Source organism: Neoarius graeffei, chromosome 2 (genome assembly GCF_027579695.1).
Source record: "Neoarius graeffei isolate fNeoGra1 chromosome 2, fNeoGra1.pri, whole genome shotgun sequence".
Taxonomy (NCBI): domain Eukaryota; kingdom Metazoa; phylum Chordata; class Actinopteri; order Siluriformes; family Ariidae; genus Neoarius; species Neoarius graeffei.
The window spans coordinates 117,313,375-117,340,535 of NC_083570.1; the positions used below are offsets into that span (position 1 = coordinate 117,313,375).

A 27,161-nucleotide genomic window follows, 5' to 3' on the forward strand; every position below is an offset into this window, starting at 1 on the left:
TACACAGAATGTGACCTGTGTGACCTATATAAAAGTCTGATGACATCCTGTAAAATAAGTTCCAAAATGATGGATTTGCCTATTTTAACTCTGATCTGTGTTTTTATTTGTTTGTGTTCAAGCCGGTGGTGGCTGCTGGTTTTTAAAACATTTTACGCATTCATCTTAAAACCTGTAGGCCGGATATCAAAGCATAGAAAGGTGTGCCCCATTAGCATAGTGAACTAGACAACCCTACCTAGTGGCAGAAAGTATTTTTGCTTGTACATTTCATGTTATAGTCTGGCTTGCCAGGCAAGTGCCTCATATCCTTAATCAAAAATATCAAACATCCAAAAATCACTGGCTATTCAACGAAGAGCCTTGAACATCATACCCTGATATGCAACACAGAGTCTTTAACACAACACCCAGCTGTGCAACACATCCTTGAACATCTTCTGCAACACAGTCTGGAAATTCATAACCAGGTAGGCTATGCAACACACAGAACCTTGAATATTATACCCAGGTATAACCTATAACACAGAGCCCACCATTCTCTTAACATTACTGAACAATATGCACACTTCAGATTCATGAACATTATATGATGCACACTATTTATACACAAATTCTGCCCTCCGCTCCTTTTCCAGAAAATGGTCTGTGACCCTGTCATACTAGCTGGTTGTGCTTTCCAGAGACTTCACCAATTTCTGTTAGCAGCTAGCACTGCAGATCCCAATAAGGCTCAAGCTACCGTAGCCTACAACCAGATTGAACTACAAATGAAATAAACAAGTGAATTCACGAATGATCAAACTAATAGAATGGATGAAAGTTAATGGAGCACAATGAGTAATATTTACATTTATTTACAGAGTAATGTACAGAGACATCAATGAGAAGAAACGTTTATATGAAAAGAAATTCGGACAGCACTTTGGCACACGACTACACTTTCTTGACATCCGCTAGGGACTGACTGATCGTACTTCCGTGTTCCTCGCCGACAGAGCCGTCCCTCCTCATATCTTTCAAACACTACCTCCAATAATCCTTCATCAGCCCGGCTTCTTGCTCCTCCCACTGTCTCGTTTAGTCCCAGAGAAGCCCGGCTTCCCTGGAAGTGACGATTTTGTCGATTTTAACCAATTACAACTAGCCGAAATTGGCTGTTCAGAGCCCTCTCATAGACTGCAACGGAAACCCGGCTGCCAGCCATAGAGCCCATTGAAATAAGAAAGGTTACAGCGTGTTGCCAGATTGGGAGGTTTTAATTGCATTTTGGCGGGTTTTGAACATATTTTGGCTGGAAAATGTCAGCGGTATCTGGCAACGCTGGTTACAGCCTGGCAGCAAAAGTGATTCTCGTAGTGAACTGCAAGTTCGTCAGACATCACTCAAATAAGTTACAGGATAGTTATGAACGTAAATAAAATCTTGGGCATATATTATGTTATGCAAGTTATTGTTTTAATGAGAATTCAACGTCATAGATGCCGCAGTTTGGGGAGAGAATTTTAGGGGAAGCTCGGCTTCCCTTGTTGTCTCTGAGAAATCGCCCCTGGTTCAAGCATACTCAGTTACTCAATACAGTATGTGCATCCTTCCACCTTTGCATCCCATCTCCAGCAGGCAATAAAATAGGTTAAAGTAACTAAAATAACTACAAATTACATGCAGAAGACATGCAGTTAGATTAATATGGGACGGCCTTGGGCTGAGGTGTCCTTGAGCGAGGCATCTAACTCCCAACTGCTCCCTGGGCGCTGTTAGCATGGCTGCCCACTGCTCTGGGTATGTGTGTGTGCTCATTGCTCACGTGTGTGTGCATGTGTGTGTTCACTGCTTCAGATCGGTTAAATGCAGAGAGGAAATTTCACAAGTGTGTGATGAATAAAAGTTGTGCTTTTCAAATGGGTTGAGAACAGAATGACAGGATGTAGGGGCCTGTGGCTGAAGTTAAACCGGAAGTTAAGAAATGCTAGAAATAGAAGCCTTTTTATTCCACTAAGTCTCTGGTCACACGTTCAGTGGAGGTTGTGTGTGAGAAATGGCAGAGTCCCTGTGTGTGTTTACTCTACAGCTGCTGCTTGGTGAGTTCATTAATTAAAAAAAAAAAATACATTTTGGACTAGATCATTTTTACTGTTCATATTCGCTATGAATCATGCTCTGGACATCTGTAGAGGTCATGCTCTGGACATCTGTAGAGGGATTCATTCACTCAGTTATATCAGAAACACGTTTTAAAGAGAGTTGAACAGTTTAAGTTTAAATTGTAATAATAATAATAATAATAATAATAATAATAATAATAAATATATGTATTATTATTATTATTATTATTATTATTATTATAAGCAACAGCAACAACAACAACAATAATAATAATAATAATAATAATAATAATAATAATAATAACCGTAATTAATGATATGTTAAATGTGGTTCCATGGACAGAATGCAGTGTGAGCTGTGTGTTTCCAGAGTGGTGATGAATCTTCTCTCTGAATGTGGTTTTGTTCTTTCAGGTGTCATTACACTGAGTCTCCTTCAGATAATTTCAGCTGATCACATATCTGTGGACCCTGGACAAAACATCACTCTGCTCTGTAACATCACTCATTATTCAGAGATATCATGGTATCAGAAGAACTCGACCGTGAGGCAGATTATATCGGCCAAACAAAAGAGACTGGACAAAAAGTTTTATGTTGACTATAATGTGCAGAAGGGTCACTTTGATATAACAGAAATCAACAGTTCAGTGAGTTTAGTGATTATTAGTGTTAGAGAGACAGATCTGGGATTTTATTACTGCAAAGGAAAAAACAGCACGACACACACTGAGTTTGGGAAACCCATCAGACTGAACTTTACAGGTCAGTAACAATATTTATACTAACTGACACTGTGTTTTGGTTTTTCAGCATATATTTATATACTTAGATTTATTTAATATGATTAAATATGATCTTTTCTATTTTCTTGAAGTTATTATTAAGATATTAGCTATGAATTTTCCAACAACAAAACACATGGCAACCTATACACAGATTTATAAAAGGTTATAATGTCTGATTTTAAAATTGTTTAATCTAAATCAGCCAGACATGTTCAGATATTCTTTTCTAAATTTTTAGTGCAGAAAAGTCATTTTTAAAAGGTTCAAGACTAAGAGCAAATGTTCTAACAATTGAAGGACTCATTAGAAATATTTTTTGTTGCTTAGAATGAATTTTCACAAACTAAACTGGAGATTATATATACATATACATGCACACATGCATTTTATACGGTATATGCAGTGTGGGAAATAAGGCCGAACCGGCGGACATTTACCGGTAAGTTTTGCATTTGTCCGTCTGTATTTCAAAAGCATCGGACCAGATGGCCCATGAAAAAAATGGTAAAGATATGGGTCTAATCTACTGTACTTCCAGTTTTGTTCCAAATGTTACACTGGGTGAATACATTATGTTGTAACACGGCTTGCTAAACTGGGGCCCCTGTGGGCTCGAATTTAAAAATTCATACCTTGGCCACTGATGGTCCTAGCCCCGCCAAAATTTACACACACATCCCTCTCCCTGAGACATTTTGAACCAGCCCAGGCTTGGCCCAATCCGATGTCAGGAGCAAGCGTAGATCATGGAAAGCTTTAGCATGAGCCCTCGCTCCAGCCGCTCACACACACGGAGATTTAAAAATTTATAACTTGACCCCCAAAGGTCCTAGCCCAGCCAAAATTTACAGGCATCTCCCTCTCCCCGAGTGCCACACTAAATAAGACAACAATAATAATACACTCAGTAGTCACTGTTGTTTTTATTGCACAATGCAGTTGAACTAGTGTTTTCAGGTTGGCAGTATCTGATTGATCCAGTCGGCTGATTAAGAGTTCAGTTTACATGATACTTTGCAGTACAGTATTTGTTAAGTGCCAAACTGCCAATCAATGGTTATGTTATTTGCATTTTTTATTCATAATAAGAATGACAGTCATAGTCATATGTTTTGTAGGATGTAGATTTATATTTTAATAGAGTTTTTATTTTCTTCTATTGTCTAAGTCCTAGTCCAGTAGATTTGAGTCTGAATGCCAAATTATATGACCATGTCTAGTTTTGAGTCATTTTAAAAGTTATTTTGTTACAAAGTTACTTGGAATCTCGTCCTCAAAATTTTAACTCTATTTTGTAAGAGGAGTTGTATTGTTAATTACTAAATTTCTTAAAGACTTATTATAAATATAGTATAAAAATAGTCATTGTTGACATAATGTTTCATGAGTTTTATTATAGTGCATATATATGAGGACCAGTAAGTTGCAACCAACTGGAACATCCTTGGCCCCCCAGACTTTTTTCTAGACATGGAACTGGCCTGTGTGTGCTACTGTTTTCTTGGGTAGAACTTTAAGCATGTTTTTCTTGAACCTTCTGACATTTTCTTGTAAATTATATTCAATTTGTTGTGTAATTAGCAACTAATGTCTAGTGTAATTTGGCCATTAAAGATCACAAAAATGTGCCTGGAAATAGCTGAAGCCATCTCCAGGCATCTAAAGCCCTTCAGCTTCCAGGGCCCTAAGGTGGGCACCGGACGTCCGGCCGCATTGTTCTGGGCCTTTGGCCCATCATTTGGACAGGCTGAAATTTGGACGGACAAACAACATTTCAGACTCGTCTGTCATCTGACAGTCTGCTTAAAATTCCTTATTTCCCACACTGTATATCAGTAAGCAGTAATGCATGAATAAAGTCAATATTTGGTGTGAGATGACCCTTTGCATAAAAAGAAAAAAAAACAATAGTTGTCTCAGGTTCAATGAGTGCAGTGTGAAAAGGAAATGAGCTGTAGGTTTTACTGAGCATCTTGCAGAACCAGCCACAGTTCTTCTGGACACTTTGACTGTCACTCGCTTCTTCATTTTGTACCAAAACCCAGTAGCCTTCGTTATGTTTTCTTTTTTAATCTGAAAAGTGTTCTGTTATGTAATATGCTCCTTTATTATAATAATAATAATAATAATAATAATAATAATAATAATAATAATAATAATAATAATAATAATAATAATTTCAACTTGTATAGTGCCTTTCTCACACCCAAGGTCACTTTACAATTACAAAATAAATAAATAAATAAATAAATAACATGGCCATCAAAATAGGGTCAGGATGTAATTCCAGTGGCATAGCTGGAATACAAACATTACTGACATACAAACATTTTTCTGTAACATTTAATTTTGTTCTGGAAAACTAATGTTTGGAAATCTAAAGTGTTTTTGGACTGCAACCATAATGCAAGTATAAATAAATCATAAAATAAGTCTATAACAAAGCCTGTATTGAAAAAAAGGTGCCTAAGATATTTGCACAGTACTGTGTACACACACTAATAATAAAGTCAGCAAGTCAACTGCAGCCCTAAAGTCAGCAAGTCAACTGCAGCCCTAAAGTCAGCAAGTCAACTGCAGTCCTAAAGTCAGCAAGTTAACTGCAATGTATACTCTACTCTTTCTGTTTAGAAAGTACAGATGTTTAGATGTTTGTATGCTTTTATATTTTAACACATTGCCCTCAGGTTAATGTGTGAATTCAAAGCTACACCTTTCAGCCATATGTGTAGAATTATAGTGAAACAATTTGCCAAAACATCTATTATTGTTCTTCTGAGCAGTTTCCTGGATAAACTTTAATAAAACAAAACTCAAAGCATCATAGAAGCACAATACAGATTCTTCTTTAAGGATCAGTGATAACATGCTCTGCATGTACGGTATGGCTAACACTAAAAATATATGTAAGAAAAAGTAGCCTGGTGTTCTATACACTTTCTGACAGGACCTGTTTTCTGTTCCTCAGCACTACACTGATATCTCTGTGTGGTTCTGTATGTATTTTAGTTAATGATGCCAATAAGGAGATTGGTCCTCTATCTGAGGGCTCGGATTTACAGCAGCCTGAAAGGAATGGGACCTCCTGGATTCCAAATATGATTGTAATGTGTGTGTGCTCCATCTCTGTCCTGATAAACATTATCTGCATGTGTGTGTTCTGCAGCAGGGTGCATGGTAAGACTGGCTGAAATTGCAGGTTGAATCTGTGAAAAAATGAGATGGAATATTTGTGGTAATCTTCTGTCTCTTGTGCCTAATTTATATTTATGAAAATGGAACTCTTTCAGGAAAATCAGGATCATCATGCGGCTGCTACGAGCACACCACTGACTATTTAATAACTGAAAAGGTATGAAACCATTCAAATCAATGGCAAGTCGAGAAAAAATTTATATTTTTCCCCATTATTATAGTTTTTAATTTGAAAATAATATTTTACCATTTACCATAATTTTTGGCTCCCAGAAAGAAAATTTTATTGCATTTATCAAAATAAAATAACATTTGATGTTATAATAATATACCCTATACTTCTATGTATTAAACAGGTAATGGTGTCATGTAATCCTTAAAGTACAGATTAATTAATTTGGGTATGAAGAAAAGGACAGAAAATATGTTGTAATATAATTGTTTAATGGTAGTCACATGGCAGTAAAGAAAAAGCAAACTTACATTATATTTCACAGTAGGACATGGTGTTTAAACTTATAAAAATACATTTTGGCGGCATGGTGGTGTAGTGGTGAGCACTGTTGCCTCACAGCAAGAAGGTTCTGGGTTTGAACCCAGTGGCTGATGAGGGCCTTTCTGTGTGGAGTTTGCGTGTTATCCCCGTGTCTGTGTGGGTTTCCTCCAGGTGCTCCGGTTTCCCCCATAGTCCAAAGACATGCAGGTTCGGATAACTGGTGGCTCTAAATTGACTGTAGGTGTAAATGTGAGTGTGAATGGTTGTGTGTCTCTGTGTGTCAGCCCTGCGATGATCTGGCAACTTGTCCAGGGTGTACCCCACCTCTCGCCCATAGTCAGCTGGGATAGGCTCCTGCACAAGATAAGCACTTATGGATAATGAATGGAAAAGTATATTTCACAACTCACACTACAGACAAGGAGTTTAGTGTAAAAAGCAAAACAAAAGGCATAATGTTGCTATTTCATAAAACATTTCTATTATATAACATGACCTTCTGCCTTATCATTTATTATTTGGTGTTAGTAACTGCAGAATGATGTACTGTGCAAATACTGAAGTTGTTATATAACTGTAGAGTTATATGTAATAAAGAACTGTCTACATTACCATGAACCTGAAATTAACCTGAGCTGGAAAAGAACATGATCGTTCTTACAATGGCTTGACTGGACCCTTTCCATGTCCTTCAGAAAACTAGTGTGTACAGTAATAACAACTGTAGTGTTGATCAGGTTACCTAGTCTAGCACCTAAGCATATTGTGCAATTGTGCTATAAAAAGAAGGAACATTTAGTCCCAATGTATTCCTACATTTTTACCTTCGCTAACTTTGTTGGAAGAGGTTATATTTTTACCTCGATTTGTTTGTTTACCACTTCAAACAATTTTGGGTTATCTCCTCTCCAACATCCAATTTGCAACAAGATACAAAAGAAAATTAAATATTTCTCCAATTTTTCATAAGATGCTTTCCTTGAAGAGCTTTCAAATGTAGATTTTTTTTCTTTTAACTAATGGAAACAGTGTGGATCAAATGTTTTCTTCTTTTTGCAAAAAACTAAATGTACTTGTCAATAAGCATGCACAATGTACCATTTAAGGAGCCTTCTAAATGGAAAACTGAAAATTCTGCAAAGCCATAAATCGAGTAGGAAGAAAGGTTTTTTTTTTTTTATTGAGGGTGATAAAGCAAATTACAATCTACTGTATATACAACCCCAATTCCAAAAAAGTTGGGACACTGTGTAAAACATAAATAATAACAGAATGTGAAGATTTGAAAGACATGGAAAACCTACATTTCATTGAAAATAGTATAAAGACAATATATCAAATGTTGAAACTGAGAAATGTTGTTTCTTGAAAAATACGTGCTCATTTTGAATTTGATGTCAGCAACATATTTCAAAAAAAGTTGGGACAGGGCAACAAAAGACTGACAAAATTGTGTAATACTAAAAAAAACCCTAATTTGGTTAACTGGCAACAGGTCAGTAACATGATTGGGTATAAAAAGTGCATCTCAGAGAGACTCAGTCTCTCAGAAGTAAAGATGGGGAGGGGTTCACCACTCTGTGAAAGACTGCATGGGCAAACAGTGCAACAATTTAAGAATAACATTCCTCAATGTAAAATTGCAAAGAATTTGGGGATCACATCATCTATGGTACATAATATCATTGAAAGGTTGAGAGAATCTGGAGAAATCTCTGTATGCAAGAAACAAGGCTGAAAACTGACATTAGATGACTGTGATCTTTAGGCCCTCAGGTGACACTGTATTAAAAGCAGACATGTCTGTAGTAGAAATCACTGTATGGGCTCAGGAACACTTCAGAAAACCATCGTCTGTGAAAACAGTTCATTACTACATCCACAAATGCAAGTTAAAACCATATATACACAATATCCAGAAACACTGCCACCTTCTCTGGGCCCAAGCTCTTTTATGATGGACTGGGGTGAAGTGGAAAATTGTCCCAAGGTCTGACAAATCAAAATTAGAAATTATTTTTAGAAATCCTAGACATCATGTTCTCCAGGCTAAAGAGGAGAGGGACCATCTGGCTTGTTATCAGTGCACAGTTCAAAAGCCAGCATCTGTGATAGTATGAAGGTGCATTAGTGCACATGACATGGGTAGCTTGTACATCTGTGAAGGTTTCATTAATGCTGAATGATATATACATGTTTCAAAGCAATATGCTGCCATTCAGACAAAATCTTTTTCAGGGAAGGCCTTCCTTCTTTCAGCAAGACAATGCCAAACTGTTTTCTGCACATATTAAAATTGCATGGCTCCGTAGTAAAAGAGTTCAGGTGCTAAACTGTCCTGCCTACAGTCCAGATCTGTCTCCCATTTAAAACATTTGGCACAATATGAAGCGCAAAATACGACAAAGGAGACCCCAAACTTGAGCAACTGAAACTGTATATCAGGCAAGAATGGGACATTTGTCTTTCAAAACTACAGCAGTTGGTCTCCGCAGTTCCCAAATGTTTACAGAGTGTTGTTAAAAGTAGAGGTGATGTACTGGTAACACAGTGGTAAACATGCCCCTGTCCCAATTTTTTTTAAATGTGTTGCTGGTATTAAATTCAAAATGAGCATATATTTTTCAAAAGACAATAACATTTCTCAGTTCCAACATCTGATATGTTGTCTTTGTACTATTTTCAGTGAAATAAAGGATTTCCATGATTTGCAAATTATTGCATTCTTTTTTTATTTACAGCTTACACAACGTCCCAACTTTTTTGGAATTGGAGTTGTAGAAATAAGACTTCTAATTTAATCTGATTAAGTAAAAAGTGGATTTCTATTCTTATTTCAACAAAAATATTCCTACAATGGTAGAGGGAAAATAGAAGGAGCAGAATCACATCAAGAAAGAACTTCAGAACTGCAGGTATCTCAACTGAGCTTTCTTCAAGAGCAGAAAAAGGAACATAATGGACAAGGAGGATAACAGGAACAAATGCAAGAACATTGTCATTCCCAATGGTACATTTCTGGTCTATCTGAGAAACTCAGGAGGATCTTCTACAAACACAACATTCCTGTACATTTCAGACCCACTAACACCCTGAAGCAGAAACTGGTCCACCCTAAGGACAGAATAGCCAGACACAAACAGGACAACGTAGTGTATGCAATTCAGTGCAGTGAGGAATGCACAGACTCGTATATTGGAGAAACAAAACAACTGCTTCACAGGTGCATGGCTCAACACAGGAGAGCCAGTTCCTCAGGCCAGGACTCTGCTGTCTATCTTCATCTTAACAACAAAGGACACTCATTTCAGGATTGCAATGTACATATTTTAGCCAGAGGATCGTTGGTATGAGTGAGAAGTTAAAGAAGCCATTTTTGTCAACATGGAACAGCCATCACTGAACAGAAGTGGTGGTCTAAGACATCATTTATCAGCCACCTACAATGCAGTCCTTGGCACACTTCCCAGACAACTGAATGCACACCAAAACCCAGCTGTTTTTAGTGACTCAGGAGGACAGAGAGAACCAACAATCTATTGATCATCCCAATGACTCTCTAGGCCGTTCACACCCAGCCCCCAGTGACCCACACCAACAGGATGACTTAACGACACCTTAAGATTGCTTTTCATCCATGAGAGGATAAATACCTGATACTCCCTATTAGTCAGACAGAACTGAAGAAACCTTTCGGATGAGAGGTGAAACATCTTCAAGAATCTTCAAGCAAGTCCAGTTGCTCTCTTTTACCACCCACAGTTTACCTGGATGACTGAGAATCTTCACAAACAAAAATATTACTAATATAAAGAAAACGTGGCAGGGCATCAACATGATTATCAGCAAGAAGAAGAAGAATCAGAAATCTACAGTGGTGCTTGAAAGTTTGTGAACCCTTTAGAATTTTCTATATTTCTGCATAAATATGACCTAAAACATCATCAGATTTTCACACAAGTCCTAAAAGTAGATAAAGAGAACCCAGTTAAACAAATGAGACAAAAATATTATACTTGGCCATTTATTTATTGAGGAAAATGATCCAATATTACATATCTGTAAGTGGCAAAAATATGTGAACCTTTGCTTTCAGTAGCTGGTGTGACCCCCTTGTGCAGCAATAACTGCAACTAAACATTTCCGGTAACTGTCGATCAGTCCTACACACTGGCTTGGAGGAATTTTAGCCCATTCCTCCATACAGAACAGCTTCAATTCTGGGATGTTGGTGGGTTTCCTCACATGAACTGCTCGCTTCAGGTCCTTCCACAACATTTTGATTGGATTAAGGTCAGGACTTTGACTTGGCCATTCCAAAACATTAACTTTATTCTTCTTTAACCATTCTTTGGTAGAACAACTTGTGTGCTTAGGGTCGTTGTCTTGCTGCATGACCCACCTTCTCTTGAGACTCAGTTCATGGACAGATGTCCTGACATTTTCCTTTAGAATTCACTGGTATAATTCAGAATTCATTGTTCCATCAATGATGGCAAGCTGTCCTGGCCCAGATGCATCAAAACAGGCCCAAACCATGATAGTATCACCACCATGTTTCACAGATGGGATAAGGTTCTTATGCTGAAATGCAGTGTTTTCCTTTCTCCAAATATAACGCTTCTCATTTAAACCAAAAAGTTCTATTTTGGTCTCATCCGTCCACAGAACATTTTTCCAATAGCCTTCTGGCTTGTCCATGTGATCTTTAGCAAACTGCAGACGAGCAGCAATGTTCTTTTTAGAGAGGAGTGGCTTTCTCCTTGCAGCCCTACCATGCACACCATTGTTGTTCTGTGTTCTCCTGATGGTGGACTCATGAATAGTAACATTAGCTGATGTGAGAGAGGCCTTCAGTTGCTTAGAAGTTACTCTGGGGTCCTTTGTGACTTCGCTGACTATTACACACCTTGCTCTTGGAGTGATCTGTTGGTTGACCACTCCTGGGGAGGGTAACAACGGTCTTGAATTTCCTCTACTTGTACACAATCTGTCTGACTGTGGATTGGTGGAGTCCAAACTCTTTAGAGACGGTTTTGTAACCTTTTCCAGCCTGATGAGCATCAACAATGCTTTTTCTGAGGTCCTCAGAAATCTCCTTTGTTCATGCCATGATACACTTCCACAAACATGTGTTGTGAAGGTCAGACTTTAATATATCCCTGTTTTTTAAAATAAAACAGGGTGCCCACTCACACCTGATTGTCATCCCATTGATTGAAAACACCTGACTCTAATTTCACCTTCAAATTAACTGCTAATCCTAGAGGTTCACATACTTTTGCCACTCACAGATATGTAATATTGGATCACTTTCCTCAATAAATAAATGACCAAGTATAATATTGTTGTCTCTTTTGTTTAACTGGGTTCTCTTTATCTACTTTTAGGACTTGTATGAAAATCTGATGAAGTTTTAGGTCATATTTATGCAGAAATATCGAAAATTCTAAAGGGTTCACAAACTTTCAAGCACCACTGTATATTGGCAAATAGGGATCCCAGCACTAATTTAGTAACACAAGATAAGTAAAAAAAATGTCCAATATATTGAACAAGCGGGCGGCACGGTGGTGTAGTGGTTAGCGCTGTCGCCTCACAACAAGAAGGTCCTGGGTTCGAGCCCCGGGGCCGGCGAGGGCCTTTCTGTGCGGAGTTTGCATGTTCTCCCCGTGTCCGCGTGGGTTTCCTCCGGGTGCTCCGGTTTCCCCCACAGTCCAAAGACATGCAGGTTAGGTTAACTGGTGACTCTAAATTGACCGTAGGTGTGAATGTGAGTGTGAATGGTTGTCTGTGTCTATGTGTCAGCCCTGTGATGACCTGGCGACTTGTCCAGGGTGTACCCCGCCTTTCGCCCGTAGTCAGCTGGGATAGGCTCCAGCTTGCCTGCGACCCTGTAGAAGAATAAAGCGGCTAGAGATAATGAGATGAGATGAGATATTGAACAAGCACTTCGCCTCTATTGGTCAGAATTTAGCATTTGATATCTCTGAATCTAATTTAGGGGCGGCACGGTGGTGTAGTGGTTAGCGCTGTCGCCTCACAGCAAGAAGGTCCTGGGTTCGGGCCCCAGGGCCGGCGAGGGCCTTTCTGTGTGGAGTTTGCATGTTCTCCCCGTGTCCGCGTGGGTTTCCTCCGGGTGCTCCGGTTTCCCCCACAGTCCAAAGACATGCAGGTTAGGTTAACTGGTGACTCTAAATTGACCGTAGGTGTGAATGTGAGTGTGAATGGTTGTCTGTGTCTATGTGTCAGCCCTGTGATGACCTGGCGACTTGTCCAGGGTGTACCCCGCCTTTCGCCCGTAGTCAGCTGGGATAGGCTCCAGCTTGCCTGCGACCCTGTAGAAGGATAAAGCAGCTAGAGATAATGAGATGAGATGAATCTAATTTAAGCTTTTCTGATTATCCTTCAGGTGGCACGGTGGTGTAGTGGTTAGCGCTGTCGCCTCACAGCAAGAAGGTCCGTGTTCGAGCCCCGTGGCCGGCGAGGGCCTTTCTGTGCGGAGTTTGCATGTTCTCCCCGTGTCTGCGTGGGTTTCCTCCGGGTGCTCCGGTTTCCCCCACAGTCCAAAGACATGCAGGTTAGGTTAACTGGTGACTCTAAATTGACCGTAGGTGTGAATGTGAGTGTGAATGGTTGTCTGTGTCTATGTGTCAGCCCTGTGATGGCCTGGCGACTTGTCCAGGGTGTACCCCGCCTTTCGCCCGTAGTCAGCTGGGATAGGCTCCAGCTTGCCTGCAACCCTGCAGAACAGGATAAAGCGGCTAGAGATGAGATGAGATGAGATGAGATGAGATGAGATGAGATGAGATGAGATGATTATCCTTCTCAAATAGATCAAAGTAAATCTTTTTTTTTTGTTCCTGTAACTAAGGAAGAAATTGAATTGGCAATAATGTTAACACCTAATAATAAATCACATGATCTTTGTTCCTGTCCAATCAGTATACTTAAAAGTGCAAAATAATATCTAAGTGAGCCCCTTGCAGAATTGTTTAATTCATCAGTTCAAAATGGTGCATATCCTTCTAAACTACAAATAGGCAAAAGTGACTCCTATTTTCAAATCAGATGATCTAGACCCTAATAACTATACACCTATTTCTCTCATCAATTTAATAGAATATTTGAAAAATTAATGAATTCTCATTTGATAGCCTTCATAGAAAATAGCCACTTATTAAATAATACCCACTCATGCCATTAAATACCACTCATGGGATGGGGGAACAGGTGAAATAACAAATCGTGAGGTGAAGACAGTCCCAAGCTGAGTGAATCTCGGAGCGGTTTAGTATAGAGCTGTGGATAAGCTGATGAGAAACAGGTGTGCTGGCCTCAGCAAGAGGAAGGATCAGGGAAAACCAGGGAGTGGAGTAAAAGATCAGATCATGACCTAGATGTTCCCGGCTGACTCATGACATCTTCAAGGTAAAACTGCTCCAACTCCTTCAAGTTAGATGGGTTGCATTGGTGTACAGCAATCTTCAAGTTATGCCACAGATTCTCAATTGGATTGAGGTCTGGACTTTGATTAGGCCATTCCAAGACATTTAAATGTTTCCCTTTAAACCACTCCAGTGTAGCTTTAGCAGTGTGTTTAGGGTCATTGTCCTGCTGGAATGTGAACCTTCGTCCCAGTCTCAAACAGGCTTTCCTCCAGAATCACCCTGTATTTAGTGCCATCCATCTTTCTGTCAATCCTGACCAGCTTTCCTGTCCCTGCAGATGAAAAACATCCCCACAGCATGATTTACTGTAGGAGTGGTGTGCTCAGGGTGATGGGAAGTGTTGGGTTTGCATGGCATTTCCCATGATGGCCAAAAAGTTCAATTTTAGTCTCATCTGACTAGAGAATCTTCTTCCATGTTTTTGGGGAGTCTGCCACATGCTGTTGGGCAAACTCCAAATAAGCTCTTATTATTTTTGTCTTTCAGCACTTGCTTTTTTCTAGCCATTATTACATAAATCCCCACTCTGTGGAGTATACGGCTTAAAGTGGTCCTATGGACAGATACTTTGATATACGCTGTGGATCTTTGCAGATCCTTCTCTGATTAATGCCCTCCTTGCCTGGTCTGTGAGTTTTGGTGGGCAGGGCCTTCTCTTGTCACATTTGTAGTGGTGCCATATTCTTTCCATTTTGCTATAATGGATTTAATGGTGCTCCATGGGATATTCAAAATCTGGGATATGTTTTATAACCCAACTCTGATCTATACTTCTCCACAACTTTGTCTCTGACCTGTTTGGAGGCTCCTTGGTTTTCATGTTGGTTGCTTAGTAGTGTAGCAGAGTCAGGGTCCTTCCAGAACAGGTTGATTTATACAGACATCATGTGACAGATCATGTGACACTTTGATTGCACACAGGTGGATCTTAAATCAACTAATTATGTGACTTATAAAGTGAATTGGTTGGACCAGCTCTTATTTAGGAGTTTCATACGAAAGGGGATGAATACCTATGCATACTACAGATTTCTGGGGTTTTTTTCATCTTAATTATTGTTTGTGTCACAATTTAAAAAAAAATCACCTTTAAAGTGGTAGACATATTGTGTAAATCAAATGGTGATAACCCTCCAAAAATCCATTTTAATTTCAGCTTGTAATGCGATAAAACAGGACAAACACCAAGGGGGATGAATACTTTTGCAAAACACTGTAAATTTATATACAACGTTGTAACAGTTTGTATGGCTGGGTGGAGCACAGAGGACGGCAGGACAGAGATCAGGTTCTGGAATAGGGGTTTTATTGCCACACTTTTCAGTGAACAATTTTTAAATCAAACAGACACACACACACGACTGGCATCTTGTTCGGGGATGAGCTCCTCTGCTCTATGCTCTCCCTCCCTAAATAGGGCGCGGTCACTGGGAAGACACATACAAACACAGGTTAATTGACCTCAGGTGTCGTGATTCTGCCACTTACCTTCCCTGACTCCGCCCTCCTGTCACAGACCGGCGCTTGACCACGCCCCCGCTGCCACATACCCCCACTGCCCGACTCAGGCCGGGTGGCTGTCCGGCCTGCAGCCGACTCCCCCCCCCCCTTGACGGGAGAGGAAGTCCGCCACGACCATCTGCGCCCCCGGCCTGTGGACCACTTTGAAATTAAAGGGTTGGAGTGCCAGATACCAACGGGTGAACCGCGCGTTGGCATCCTTCATGCGGTAGAGCCACTGGAGGGGCATGTGGTCCAAACAGAGGATGAAAGGGTGCCCCAGCAGGTAGTAATGGAGGGCAAGGACCACCCACTTGATTGCCAGACACTCTTTTTCTATTGTGCTGTAGCACCCCTCACACACCGACAGCTTCCTACTGATGTATAGGACTGGGCAGTCCTCCCCCTCCACCTCCTGGGACAAAACCGCCCCCAGCCCTCTGTCCGAAGCATCCGTCTGTAACATAAAGGGGAGAGAAAAGTCAGGGGAGTGTAAAAGTGGCCCCCCACACAGTGCGGCCTTTACCACAGAAAAAGCCCGCTGGCATTGCTCCATCCACTGGACCAGATCTGGTGCCCCCTTTTTAGTGAGATCAGTCAGCGGGCTGGTGATGTCCAAATAATTAGGTATAAACCTCCGATAATAGCCAGCCAGCCCCAGGAACTGTCTCACCCCCTTTTTGGTCTTGGGCCTCGGGCAGGCCGCAATTGCTGCGGTCTTGTTAATTTGGGGACGCACCTGCCCATTGCCCAAGTGGAAGCCCAGATACTGTACTTCCACCTGCCCAATCGCACACTTCTTCGGGTTGGCTGTGATACCCGCTCGCCTCAGTGACCTAAGGATGGCCCTCAGATGTTCGAGGTGCCTTGGCCAGTCATTACTATAGATGATTATGTCGTCGAGGTAGGCGGCCGCATAGGTGGCGTGGGGGCAGAGGACCCTGTCCATTAGCCGCTGAAACGTAGCGGGCACCCCGAACTGCCCAAACGGAAGTGTGATGAATTGGTGTAAACCAAATGGTGTGGAAAAGGCTGATTTTTCTCGGGATAGTGGAGTGAAGGGGATCTGCCAGTATCCCTTCGTTAAATCCAGTGTCGAATAAAAGCGAGCAGTGCCTAGTCGATCGAGCAACTCATCAATACAAGGCATTGGGTATGCGTTGAATTTAGACACCATGTTGACTTTTCTATAGTCCACACAGAACCAGACCGACCCGTCGGCCTTGGGTACCAAGACCACCGGGCTACTCCAGTCACTGTGAGACTCCTCGACGATGCCCATTTCGAGCATGGCCTCGAGTTCTTCCCGAACCACTTTTTTCTTGTGTTCGGGTAGCCTGTACGGGTGGCTATGCACTACCAGCCCTGGGGGCGTCTCTATGTGGTGCTCTATGAGGTCAGCGCAACCGGGCAGGGGCGAGAACCCATCCGAAAACTCGGTCTGCAACTGGGTGACCTCCACGAGTTGGGTCAGGGAGAGGTGGTCTCCACAGGGGACCGGAGGGGTACGTGATGCTAATGCCCCTTTTTGAACCTCCGGCCCCAGCTCCGCCTTCTCCGGAACCACTGACACCAACGCCACGGGGACCTCCTCATTCCAGAGTTTAAGCAGATTGAGGTGGTAAATCTGTAGCGCCCCACCCCTGTCCATTCGCCTCACCTCGTAGTCAACGTCCCCGACTCGCCGTGTGACCTCAAAGGGTCCTTGCCACTTGGCGACCAATTTGGAGCTTGATGTGGGCAACAGTACGAGTACTTTATCTCCCGATGCGAACTCTCTAAGGGGCGTACCCTTGTTGTACAGGCGGGTTTGCTGTTCTTGGGCCTGCCGCAAATTCTCCTGGGTTAGGTGGGTGAGGGTGTGGAGTTTTGCGCGCAGGTCCATAACGTATTGAATTTTGTTTTTGCTTTGTGAAGGTCCCTCCTCCCAATTTTCCCACAGCACATCTAGAATGCCGGGTGGCTTACACCCATATAATAATTCGAACGAGGAGAACCCCGTGGAGGCTTGGGGGACCTCTCGCACTGAAAACAGCAAGGGCTCGAGCCACTTATCCCAATTACGTGCATCCTCACTTACAAATTTTTTAATTATATTCTTGAGGGTGTGGTTGAACCGTTCAACTAAACCATCCGTTTGTGAGTGATACACGCTGGTGCGGATCGGCTTAATACCCAATAACCCATACAGTTTGTTCAGTGTTCGTGACATAAACAAGGTGCCTTGATCAGTCAGAATCTCTTTCGGGATTCCAACTCGGGAGATGACGTGGAAGAGCGCCTCCGCAATACTGCGTGCTGAGATATTGCGAAGAGGCACGGCTTCCGGGTATCGCGTTGCATAGTCCACCAGAACTAATATAAAGTGGTACCCTTGTGTTGATCGATCTAATGGCCTGACGAGCTCCATCGCAATTCTTTCGAACGGGGTCTCGATTAACGGTAGAGGGCACAAAGGCGCTTTTGGAATGGCCACTGGATTTACTAACTGGCATTCGCAGCACGCCATACACCACCTACGGACATCGCCGCGAATCCCCGGCTAATAGAATTGGGCCATTATTCGGGCTAGTGTCTTATTCTGCCCTAGGTATCCAGGCATGGGATTAAAGTGAGCTGCCTGGAATACCAATTCCCGGCGGCTCTTCGGAATTAAAAGCTGCGTGACTCGCTCTTTAGTTTGAGTGTCCTGCGTCACTCGGTATAATCTATCCTTCATAATCGCGAAGTAGGGGAAGGATGGGGTGGCGTTCGGCTGGAGCATTTGACCATCGATTACTCTCACTTGGTCAAATGCATGCTGCAGAGTCTCGTCTCGCAACTGCTCTAATGGGAAATCCGCGAGGGATTCCCCAACAGAGAGAGGAGGGGCCGGCGGCTCCTCACTCTGACGCGGAGGTGATGTAGACGGCTCTGTGACAGCTGCTCCCACCAAAGCGGCACCGGGACCTCCTCCTGTTAAATGGCAGGACCCACTCTTTACTAAGTGTGTCATTAAATCCCAAAATCCCAGCCAATCAGTCCCCAAAATTATAGAGTGGGTAAGGCGAGGATTAACCGCCGCCTTCACTATAAATTTTTCCCCTCGGAAAAAAATGTGGACCGACACCAAAGGGTAGCTGTGAACGTCCCCGTGCACACACAACACCTTCACCCCCTGTGCTCCCCCCAATGCCTCATTTTGCACCAGGCTTTGGTGAATTGAGGTCTGATTACAACCAGAATCCACCAACGCCTGATATGTATCCCCTTGAATACTCACCGGTATGCGATATGCTCCGGCCCGATTGAGGGCGGCTCCTGGCGTGTCGGGGATCCGAACCACCGCGCCCACCTCCATTACCGTGCACTGTTGTTGGAGGTGGCCTGGCTCCCCGCAGCGCCAGCAAACCGGCCTGGGCTTCCTCTCCATACTGGTGTTCTGGGCTCACTCACCTGAGGGGGGGAGAGACAGACACAGAAGGGAGAAACGGAAGGGCACCGCGGGGGCGGCAGGCCGGCACAGGTGGCGCCGGCCCCTGCCTCCGTGGTGGGGGAATGGGGCGAGAACGAGACACAGGAGGAGAGGGAGAGAGAGAGAGAAGAGGCTGTCTGCTGTCCTGCCACCGGGACAGCCACCATATGGTCCTCTGCCAGCTCCATTGCTTGATCCAGTGACGCCGTGTGGTGGCACTGGAACCACTCCACAGTTCCTGCTGGCAAGCGAGCGACGAATTGCTCCAGTACCACCTGGTCGATGATCCCCTCAGCGTCGCGGTTGTCGGCCCTCAACCACCGTCAGCAGGCGTCCCGGAGTTGCTGGCCAAACGCGAACGGCTGGCCGACTTCCTCCAAGCGCAAAGCGCGGAAGCGCTGGTGCTGCTGCTCCGGTGTGCGCCCCACACGCTGGAGGACGGCCCGGCGGAGGTCCGCGTAGGCCAGCCGGCGGTTGGCGGGGAGCTGTAGCGCGGCCAGCTGCGCCTTTCCCGTTAGCAGGCAGAGGAGGCGCGCCGCATGCTGCTCCATCGGCCACCCCGAGGTCTCCGCGACTTGCTCGAAGAGCGTGATAAATGCCTTGGGGTCATCCTGCGGGCCCATCTTGGTTAGGGTGAGGGGGGACGGGCCCGCGGTGGGAGCGGTGGTGGACCCCGCCAATGCAAGGAGGTGCCGGAACACCTCACGATCTTCTTGCTGGGCCAGCACCAGGGCCTCGAACCACTGTTTTTGTTCCTTTCGGAGGGAGACTAGAGCCTTGTGCTGGCTTTGCTGGGCCGTGGCGAGGGCGTGGACCAGTTCAGCGAACGGGGAGGGCTCCATGGGGCTGATCGGCTGCTGCGCTCCAGACCCGGGTTTCGGCACCACTGTAACAGTTTGTATGGGTGGGTGGAGCACACAGGATGGCAGGACAGAGATCAGGTTCTGGAATAGGGGTTTTATTGCCACACTTTTCAGTGAACAATTTTTAAATCAAACAGACACACACACACGACTGGCGTCTTGTTCGGGGTTGAGCTCCTCTGCTCTACGCTCTCCCTCCTTAAATAGGGCGCAGTCACTGGGAAGACACACACAAACACAGGTTAATTGACCTCAGGTGTCATGATTCTGCCACTTACCTTCCCTGATTCCGCCCTCCTGTCACAGACCGGCACTTGACCACGCCCCCGCTGCCACAAACGTATATATATAAAAGTTTATTACTGGCCTGCCAAGATGAGTATTTTACTATTTGCAGGCCAGTGGAGTCATACAGTGGCACTTGAAAGTTTGTGAACCCTTTAGAATTTTCTTTATTTCTGCATAAGTATGACCTAAAACATCATCAGATTTTCACACAAGCCCTAAAAGTAGATAAAGAGAACCCAGTTAAACAAATGAAACAAAAATATTATACTTGGTCATTTATTTATTGAGGAAAATGATCCAATATTACATATCTATGAGTGGCAAAAGTATGTGAACATTTGCTTTCAGTATCTGGTGTGACCCCCTTGTGCAGCAATAACTGCAACTAAACATTTCCAGTAACTGTTGATCAGTCCTGCACACCGGCTTGGAGGAATTTTAGCCCATTCCTCTGTACAGAACAGCTTCAACTCTGGGATGTTGGTGGGTTTCCTCATATGAACTGCTCGCTTCAGGTCCTTCCACAACATTTCCATTGGATTAAGGCCAGGACTTTGACTTGGCCATTCCAAAATATTAACTTTATTCTTCTTTAACCATTCTTTGGTAGAACGACTTGTGTGCTTAGGGTCATTGTCTTGCTGCATGACCCACCTTCTCTTGAGATTCAGTTCATGGACAGATGTCCTGACATTTTATTTTAGAATTCACTTGTATAATTCAGAATTCATTGTTCCATCAATGATGGCAAGTCGTCCTGGCCCAGATGCAGCAAAACAGGCCCAAACCATGATACTGCCACCACCATGTTTCACAAATGGGATAAGGTTCTTATTCTGGAATGCAGTGTTTTCCTTTCTCCAAATATAACGCTTCTCATTTAAACCAAAAAGTTCTATTTTGGTCTCATCCGTCCACAAAACATTTTTCCAACAGCCTTATGGCTTGTCCACGTGATCTTTAGCAAACTGCAGACAAGCAGCAATATTCTTTTTGGAGAGCAGTGGCTTTCTCCTTGCAACCCTACCATGCACACCATTGTTGTTCAGTGTTCTCCTGATGGTGGACTCATGAACATTAACATTAGCCAATGTGAGAGAGGCCTTCAGTTGCTTAGAAGTTACCCTGGGGTCCTTTCTGACCTCGCCGACTATTACACGCCTTGCTCTTGGAGTGATCTTTGTTGGTCAACCACTCCTGGGGAGGAGGAGAATGGTCTTGAATTTCCTCCATTTGTACACAATCTGTCTGACTGTGGATTGCTTGAGTCCAAATTCTTTAGAGATGGTTTTGTAACCTTTTTCCAGCCAGATGAGCACCAACAATGCTTTTTCTGAGATCCTCAGAAATCTCCTTTGTTCGTGCCATGATACACTTCCACAAACGTGTTATGAAGATCAGACTTTGATAGATCCCTGTTCTTTAAATAAAACAGGGAGCCCACTCACACCTGATTGTCATCCCATTGATTGAAAACACCTGACTCTAATTTCACCTTCAATTTAACTGCTAATCCTAGAGGTTCACATACTTTTGCCACTCACAGATATGTAATATTGGATCATTTTCCTCAATAAAAAAAATGACCAAGTATAATATTTTTGTGTCATTTGTTTAACTGGGTTCTCTTTATCTACTTTTAGGACTTGTGTGAAAATCTGATGATGTTTTAGGTCATATTTATGCAGAAATATAGAAAATTCTAAATGGTTCACAAACTTTAAAGCACCACTGTATAATTTGTAATTCTTTATGTATAGATAGATAGATAGATAGATAGATAGATAGATAGATAGATAGATAGATAGATAGATAGATAGATAGATAGATAGATAGATAAAAATGCTTGTTTTTTGTTTGTTGTCCAACATAACTCAAAAAGTAGTGAATGGATTTTGATGATATTTGGAGGAAAGGTGAGCCATGTGCCAAGGAACAATTGATCAGATTTTGATGCAAATCTGAATACAGTATGTGGCTTGGCAGAAGTATGCACTCTACCAAGTGCCCTTCTAGTTGATTCTGACTGACTAAAAGAAAGCTTTGCTGAAAAAGAAAACCTTGTAGGATTCTAATAATCCCATTACTAGAAAAGTTATTATATTTTCCAAAATGCTATAAAAACAAAAATCTGTGATTTGTTAATTCACATGAACCTTTGTTTAAATGACAAGAGTACAAAGAAAAGATTTTCAATCGTTTTACTGACCAACTTAATTGTATTTTGTAAATATAAACAATGTTAGAATTTGATGCCTGAAACACTCAAAAAAAGTTGGGACAGAGACATTATTACCATTGTATTCCATCAACTTTCCTTTCATAACACTTTTTAATCATATGGGATCTGAGAACACTAATTGTTGCAGTTTTGCAATTGGAATTTTTGTCCATTCTTGCTTGATACAAGACTTCAGCTGCTCAACAGTCCGTGGTTGCTGTTATCTGATTCTCCTCTTCATGCTGAGCCATACATTCTCAATAGGAGACAGATCTGGACTGGTAGCAGGCCACTCAAGCACATGCACTCTGTGGCCAAGTTTACATTAGACCGTATCTGTCTCATTTTCTTCGCGGATGCACTGTCCGTTTACATTAAACCGCCTGGAAACGCCGGGAAACGGGAATCTGCCAGCGTCCACGTATTCAATCCAGATCATGTCAGCTCCGGTGCTGTGTAAACATTGAGATACGCGAATACGCTGTGCTGAGCTCTAGCTGGCGTCATCATTGGACAACGTCACTGTGACATCCACCTTCCTGATTCGCTGGCGTTGGTCATGTGACGCGACTGCTGAAAAACGGCGCGGACTTCCGCCTTGTATCACCTTTCATTAAAGAGTATAAAAGTATGAAAATACTGCAAATACTGATGCAAATACTGCCCATTGTGTAGTTATGATTGTCTTTAGGCTTGCCATCCTTCCACTTGCAAGTGGTAAGTGATATGTGCTGGGATCACACACACAGCGGCTCAGTCCCGAATCACAGCTTGTGCACTTCACTCGCGTGCTCTGTGAGCTGCGCAAGGCCGGAGTGCGCACCCTCCAGAGGGCACTCGCTGTTCAGGGCGGAGTGATTTGGAGCACAGGATGCCTGCGGAGCCGAGCGTATCCGTGTATTGGTGTTGCTGTGTGCACGCAAATCGTGTATTGGTGTTGCTGTGTGCACACTAATCGTTTTAAAAACATTAATCTGATGATCCGCTGATACGGTCTAATGTAAACATGGGCTGTGTCAACAAAGCCACGCTGTTGTAGCCCATGCAGAATGAGGCCTGGCATTGTCCTACTCAAATAAACATGGACTTCCTGGGAAGTGACATCGCCTTGATGAATATGTCTCTCTAAAATCCCAATATATGCCTCTGCATCAATGGTACCTTCACATATATTTGCAACTCCCCCATGCCATGGGCACTGATGCCCCCATACCATCACAGGTGCTGCCTTTTGCTCCTTTCTCTGATAACAAACTGAATGGTCATGTTCACCTTTGGCACGGAGAACTCGACATCCAGTTTTCCCCAAAAACGAGCTGAAATGTGGACTCATCTGACCACAGCACATTTCCACTGTCTTTCAGTCCATCTGAGATGAGTTCAGGCCCAGAGAAATCATCCATGTTTATGCATAGAATTGAATGCATGAATGGCTTCCTCCTTCCATAACACAGTTTCAGGTTGCATTTTTGGATGCAGCTGCAGACTGTGTTCAAGGGATCCTCCAGCGGATTTACTCTTAAACTTGTGTTAAGTAAAAGTATTCATAGATTTCAACAGTCAAAGATTCTTTTTTGGAGACCAAATAGTGTTCTAGAAAAAAATATTTTTAATTAAATACCAGATGGGGCTCCCGCAGAAGTAACATATGCAATGACATCGCATAGTGGAAGCTTGGAGCAACTCGGCTGTTTATATCCTCTGCTTATAATGTCGTTTTGCTAGTTTTACAAGTGTTTTTAGCAAGTTCATAAGTTTATAAATAAGTAAAGTATGCCTCATTGTGCATCATATAAATGCCAAAATGATGCTAAAAAGCAAGACAAGAAGATATCTTTCCACCGTTTACCTGGCCAGATGTGTCTGACTATTCACAAGAAATGGATTCATGCCATCGGAAGACCTCAAAACAATCTGCCTGCGGTGCCCGACTTGTGCGCCAAACATTTTGAATCATCCTGTTTCAATGAATCAACAGAATTAAAATCAAGCTTAATGGGGGCTTCCAGAATAATTAATAAAAAAAGATAAAAGATGATGCTGTGCCAACAATATTTGCCCATCATTCAGCTCCAAAAGTCTGCCAATGCAGTATTGAGCAGCAACAGAGACAACAACACCGGGAGTTTAGTTTCGACTTTGTTCTACTGTGATTCTTTGTAGTGTACAGGGACGGATCCAGCCCAAGAATCTGACAGATGTGCATTTGCAGAAATATTTTCACTAATTTACCAGATCACTATGGATTTTCACAGGGGTTTGGAACACACTGAGCCCTTTCCGAAGAGGGCAGCCATGGCCCACTACGACCACAGCTCAGCCTGCTATTTGCTCCTGAAGCCTCACAAGAGCACAAGTCACTGAATACTTTAATATGAGCCCTGGCTCCAGTCACACACACGTGCAGGGATTTAAAAATTGATAACTCAGCCACCAAAATTCATAGCCCCACCAAACTTTACAGGCACCTCCCGCTCCCTGAGATCTTTCATAACAGCTCAGGTTTGGCTTGCTTTGGCTGCAGTTCGACCCATTATTTGCCCCTGAACCCCCCACACAAGTGCGACTCACAGAAAACTTTAAAATGAGCCCTGGGTCCAGCTGCTCGTGCATGAGGGGATTTAAAAATTCATTACATGGCCACTGAAAGTCCTAGCCATGCTAAACTGTACAGGAACCTCCCTCTCCACAAGACCTTTTGAACAGCCCAGGCTTGGCCTGCTATGACCATGGCTCGGCCTGTTATTCACAGCTAATATCAAATTTTGACCTCTTTATGGAGCATTTTATTGGTTTGACCCAGATTCTTTGTTTCAGGTCATGCTATACAAAGCATTGTGAGAATACAGGTAATTATATCAGGTAAGCATCACCACTTACCACAGATGGTTGGATCCTGAACCACTGGGCTGTTGGTTGAGCATGGCTATAGCCCATGTAGCTGGCTAGCAGTATTAGCTGCAAGTAACAGGCTGAGCCATGGTCATAGCAGGCCAGCCACTGTTGAATGGGCATGACCTTCGAGCCCTCAGGTGGCACTGTCTGAGAAAACGTCATGCTAATGTGAAAAATATGGTCATATGGACTCGGGAGTATGTTGTTGTCACTTAAAGGGATCCTCCAGCAGATTTATATTTAAACTTATGTTTAGTAAAAGTATTTGTAGATTTCAACAGCCTTGCTCTTTACACACTAAGATGTCTCCGGATCCCCTGAATCTTTTCACAACATGTATTGTATGTAGTACTGTAGATTTCTTCTTCACCCATCCAGTGTGTTCTACAGTAGGTTTCTTGGCTAAGTAAATACAGCCTGCTCGCCACTCCTCTGCTGTACTGCTTTTGGTCATGCATGTTTTTGGAGGAAACCCACACAGTCACAGGGAGAACATACAAATTCCACATAGAAAGGCCCCTTATTGGCCATGAGGTTTGAACCTGGAACCTTCTTGCTGTAAGGTGACCATGCTAACCACTGAACCACCATTGTAGATTTTGAAATACCTAAAATCTCGCATTGAGAAATGTTCTTTTTGAACTGAACAATTCTTTTAGGAATTTTGGCAAAAGGGGTGAGCCACACCCCATCCTTGCTTGCAAAGATTTAGCCTTTGGTGCTTCTTTTATACACAATCATGTTCCCAATTAACCTGCTTATCGCGGAATCTTTCAAAATGGTGTTACTTGAATATCCTGTAAATTTTTCAGTTTTATTTTGCCTCTGTTCCACAACTTTTTGAGTGTGTTCCAGGCATCAAATTCTAACGTTATTTAATTTACAAAGTACAATTAAGTTGGCTAGTAAAACTATTGAAAATATTTTCTTTGTACTTTTGTTAGTTAAATAAAGGTTCATGTGAATTAACAAATCACAGATTTTAGCTTTTATTGCACTTTGGAAAATATCCCAACTTTTCTGGAAATGGGGTTAGTAGTTGATTGAAGTCAACACTGAGATCATGTCACTATTAAAGCAGACTAAAAATGTCACATTATCAGATGTTTTTCTCTCTGCAGGAAGTGGACCTATCTGATTTGACCTCTGTGACCTACACAAGTGTCTCCTGACAGCCCAGAAAACATTTGCAACAGTTTAGTTTTGTGTAACATGTAACACTGCACTGTGTGTAAAGGACAATAAGAAATAAATGGCTGATGCAAGCAATATCAAATAAGTGAATTCATGAACTACTGTTTTTATTTTACCCTAGACAAAAGCCCAAAGCTTTATATAAACACATGGTAGATGTGTGCAGTTTCTAGCTTTTATTTCTGTACTTTTTATAGACCTCCTAATGCTAATAGTTGCACGTCCATTTGCTTACATGGCTTGAACATAGTCAGAGGGTAATGTCGTGGATATGTATGCTTACCGTAGATGATAAGTGACAATAATAAAAAGAATTTCCTTTTTAAAAATTATTTAGGAAGAGCAGTTGTTTAACAGCAACATTTACATGTGTTTTTGTAAATGTTAATAATGTTGCAAGTGATTTACCTGAAACATGAAAATGGGATGTTGTGAAGAAACTTTACCTATGTTTAAAATGTATTTTACCTTTGTATACAGATTTGAAAAATGTATTTTTTTTATAAATACAAACAGCACTGCAATCATGGAGTCAGCCATTAAATAGTTTAATATAAAGACTTGTGGTGGAAATAAAGTGTTAAAGTATTGATGTGATTTATTTTTACTGTATTAAAGATGAGGGGTGTAGAGTACAGTCATTCAGGAGTGTAACACATGTACAGTATCCTTTTACTGTCACCTACTGGATGTGTTGACTTTATTTAGTGT

General features: G+C 42.3%; 1 protein-coding gene across 1 annotated transcript; it reads left to right on the forward strand.

Moving 5' to 3' along the window:
- Positions 1 to 1,994: 1,994 nt before the first annotated feature.
- Positions 1,995 to 26,914, forward strand: LOC132875110 (uncharacterized). The gene is made up of 5 exons (XM_060911736.1): positions 1,995 to 2,081; positions 2,520 to 2,870; positions 5,903 to 6,070; positions 6,184 to 6,245; positions 26,378 to 26,914. The coding sequence occupies exons 1-5, from the start codon at positions 2,039 to 2,041 to the stop codon at positions 26,426 to 26,428; spliced, it is 675 nt and encodes a 224-aa protein (XP_060767719.1). The 5' UTR covers positions 1,995 to 2,038; the 3' UTR covers positions 26,429 to 26,914.
- Positions 26,915 to 27,161: the final 247 nt, after the last annotated feature.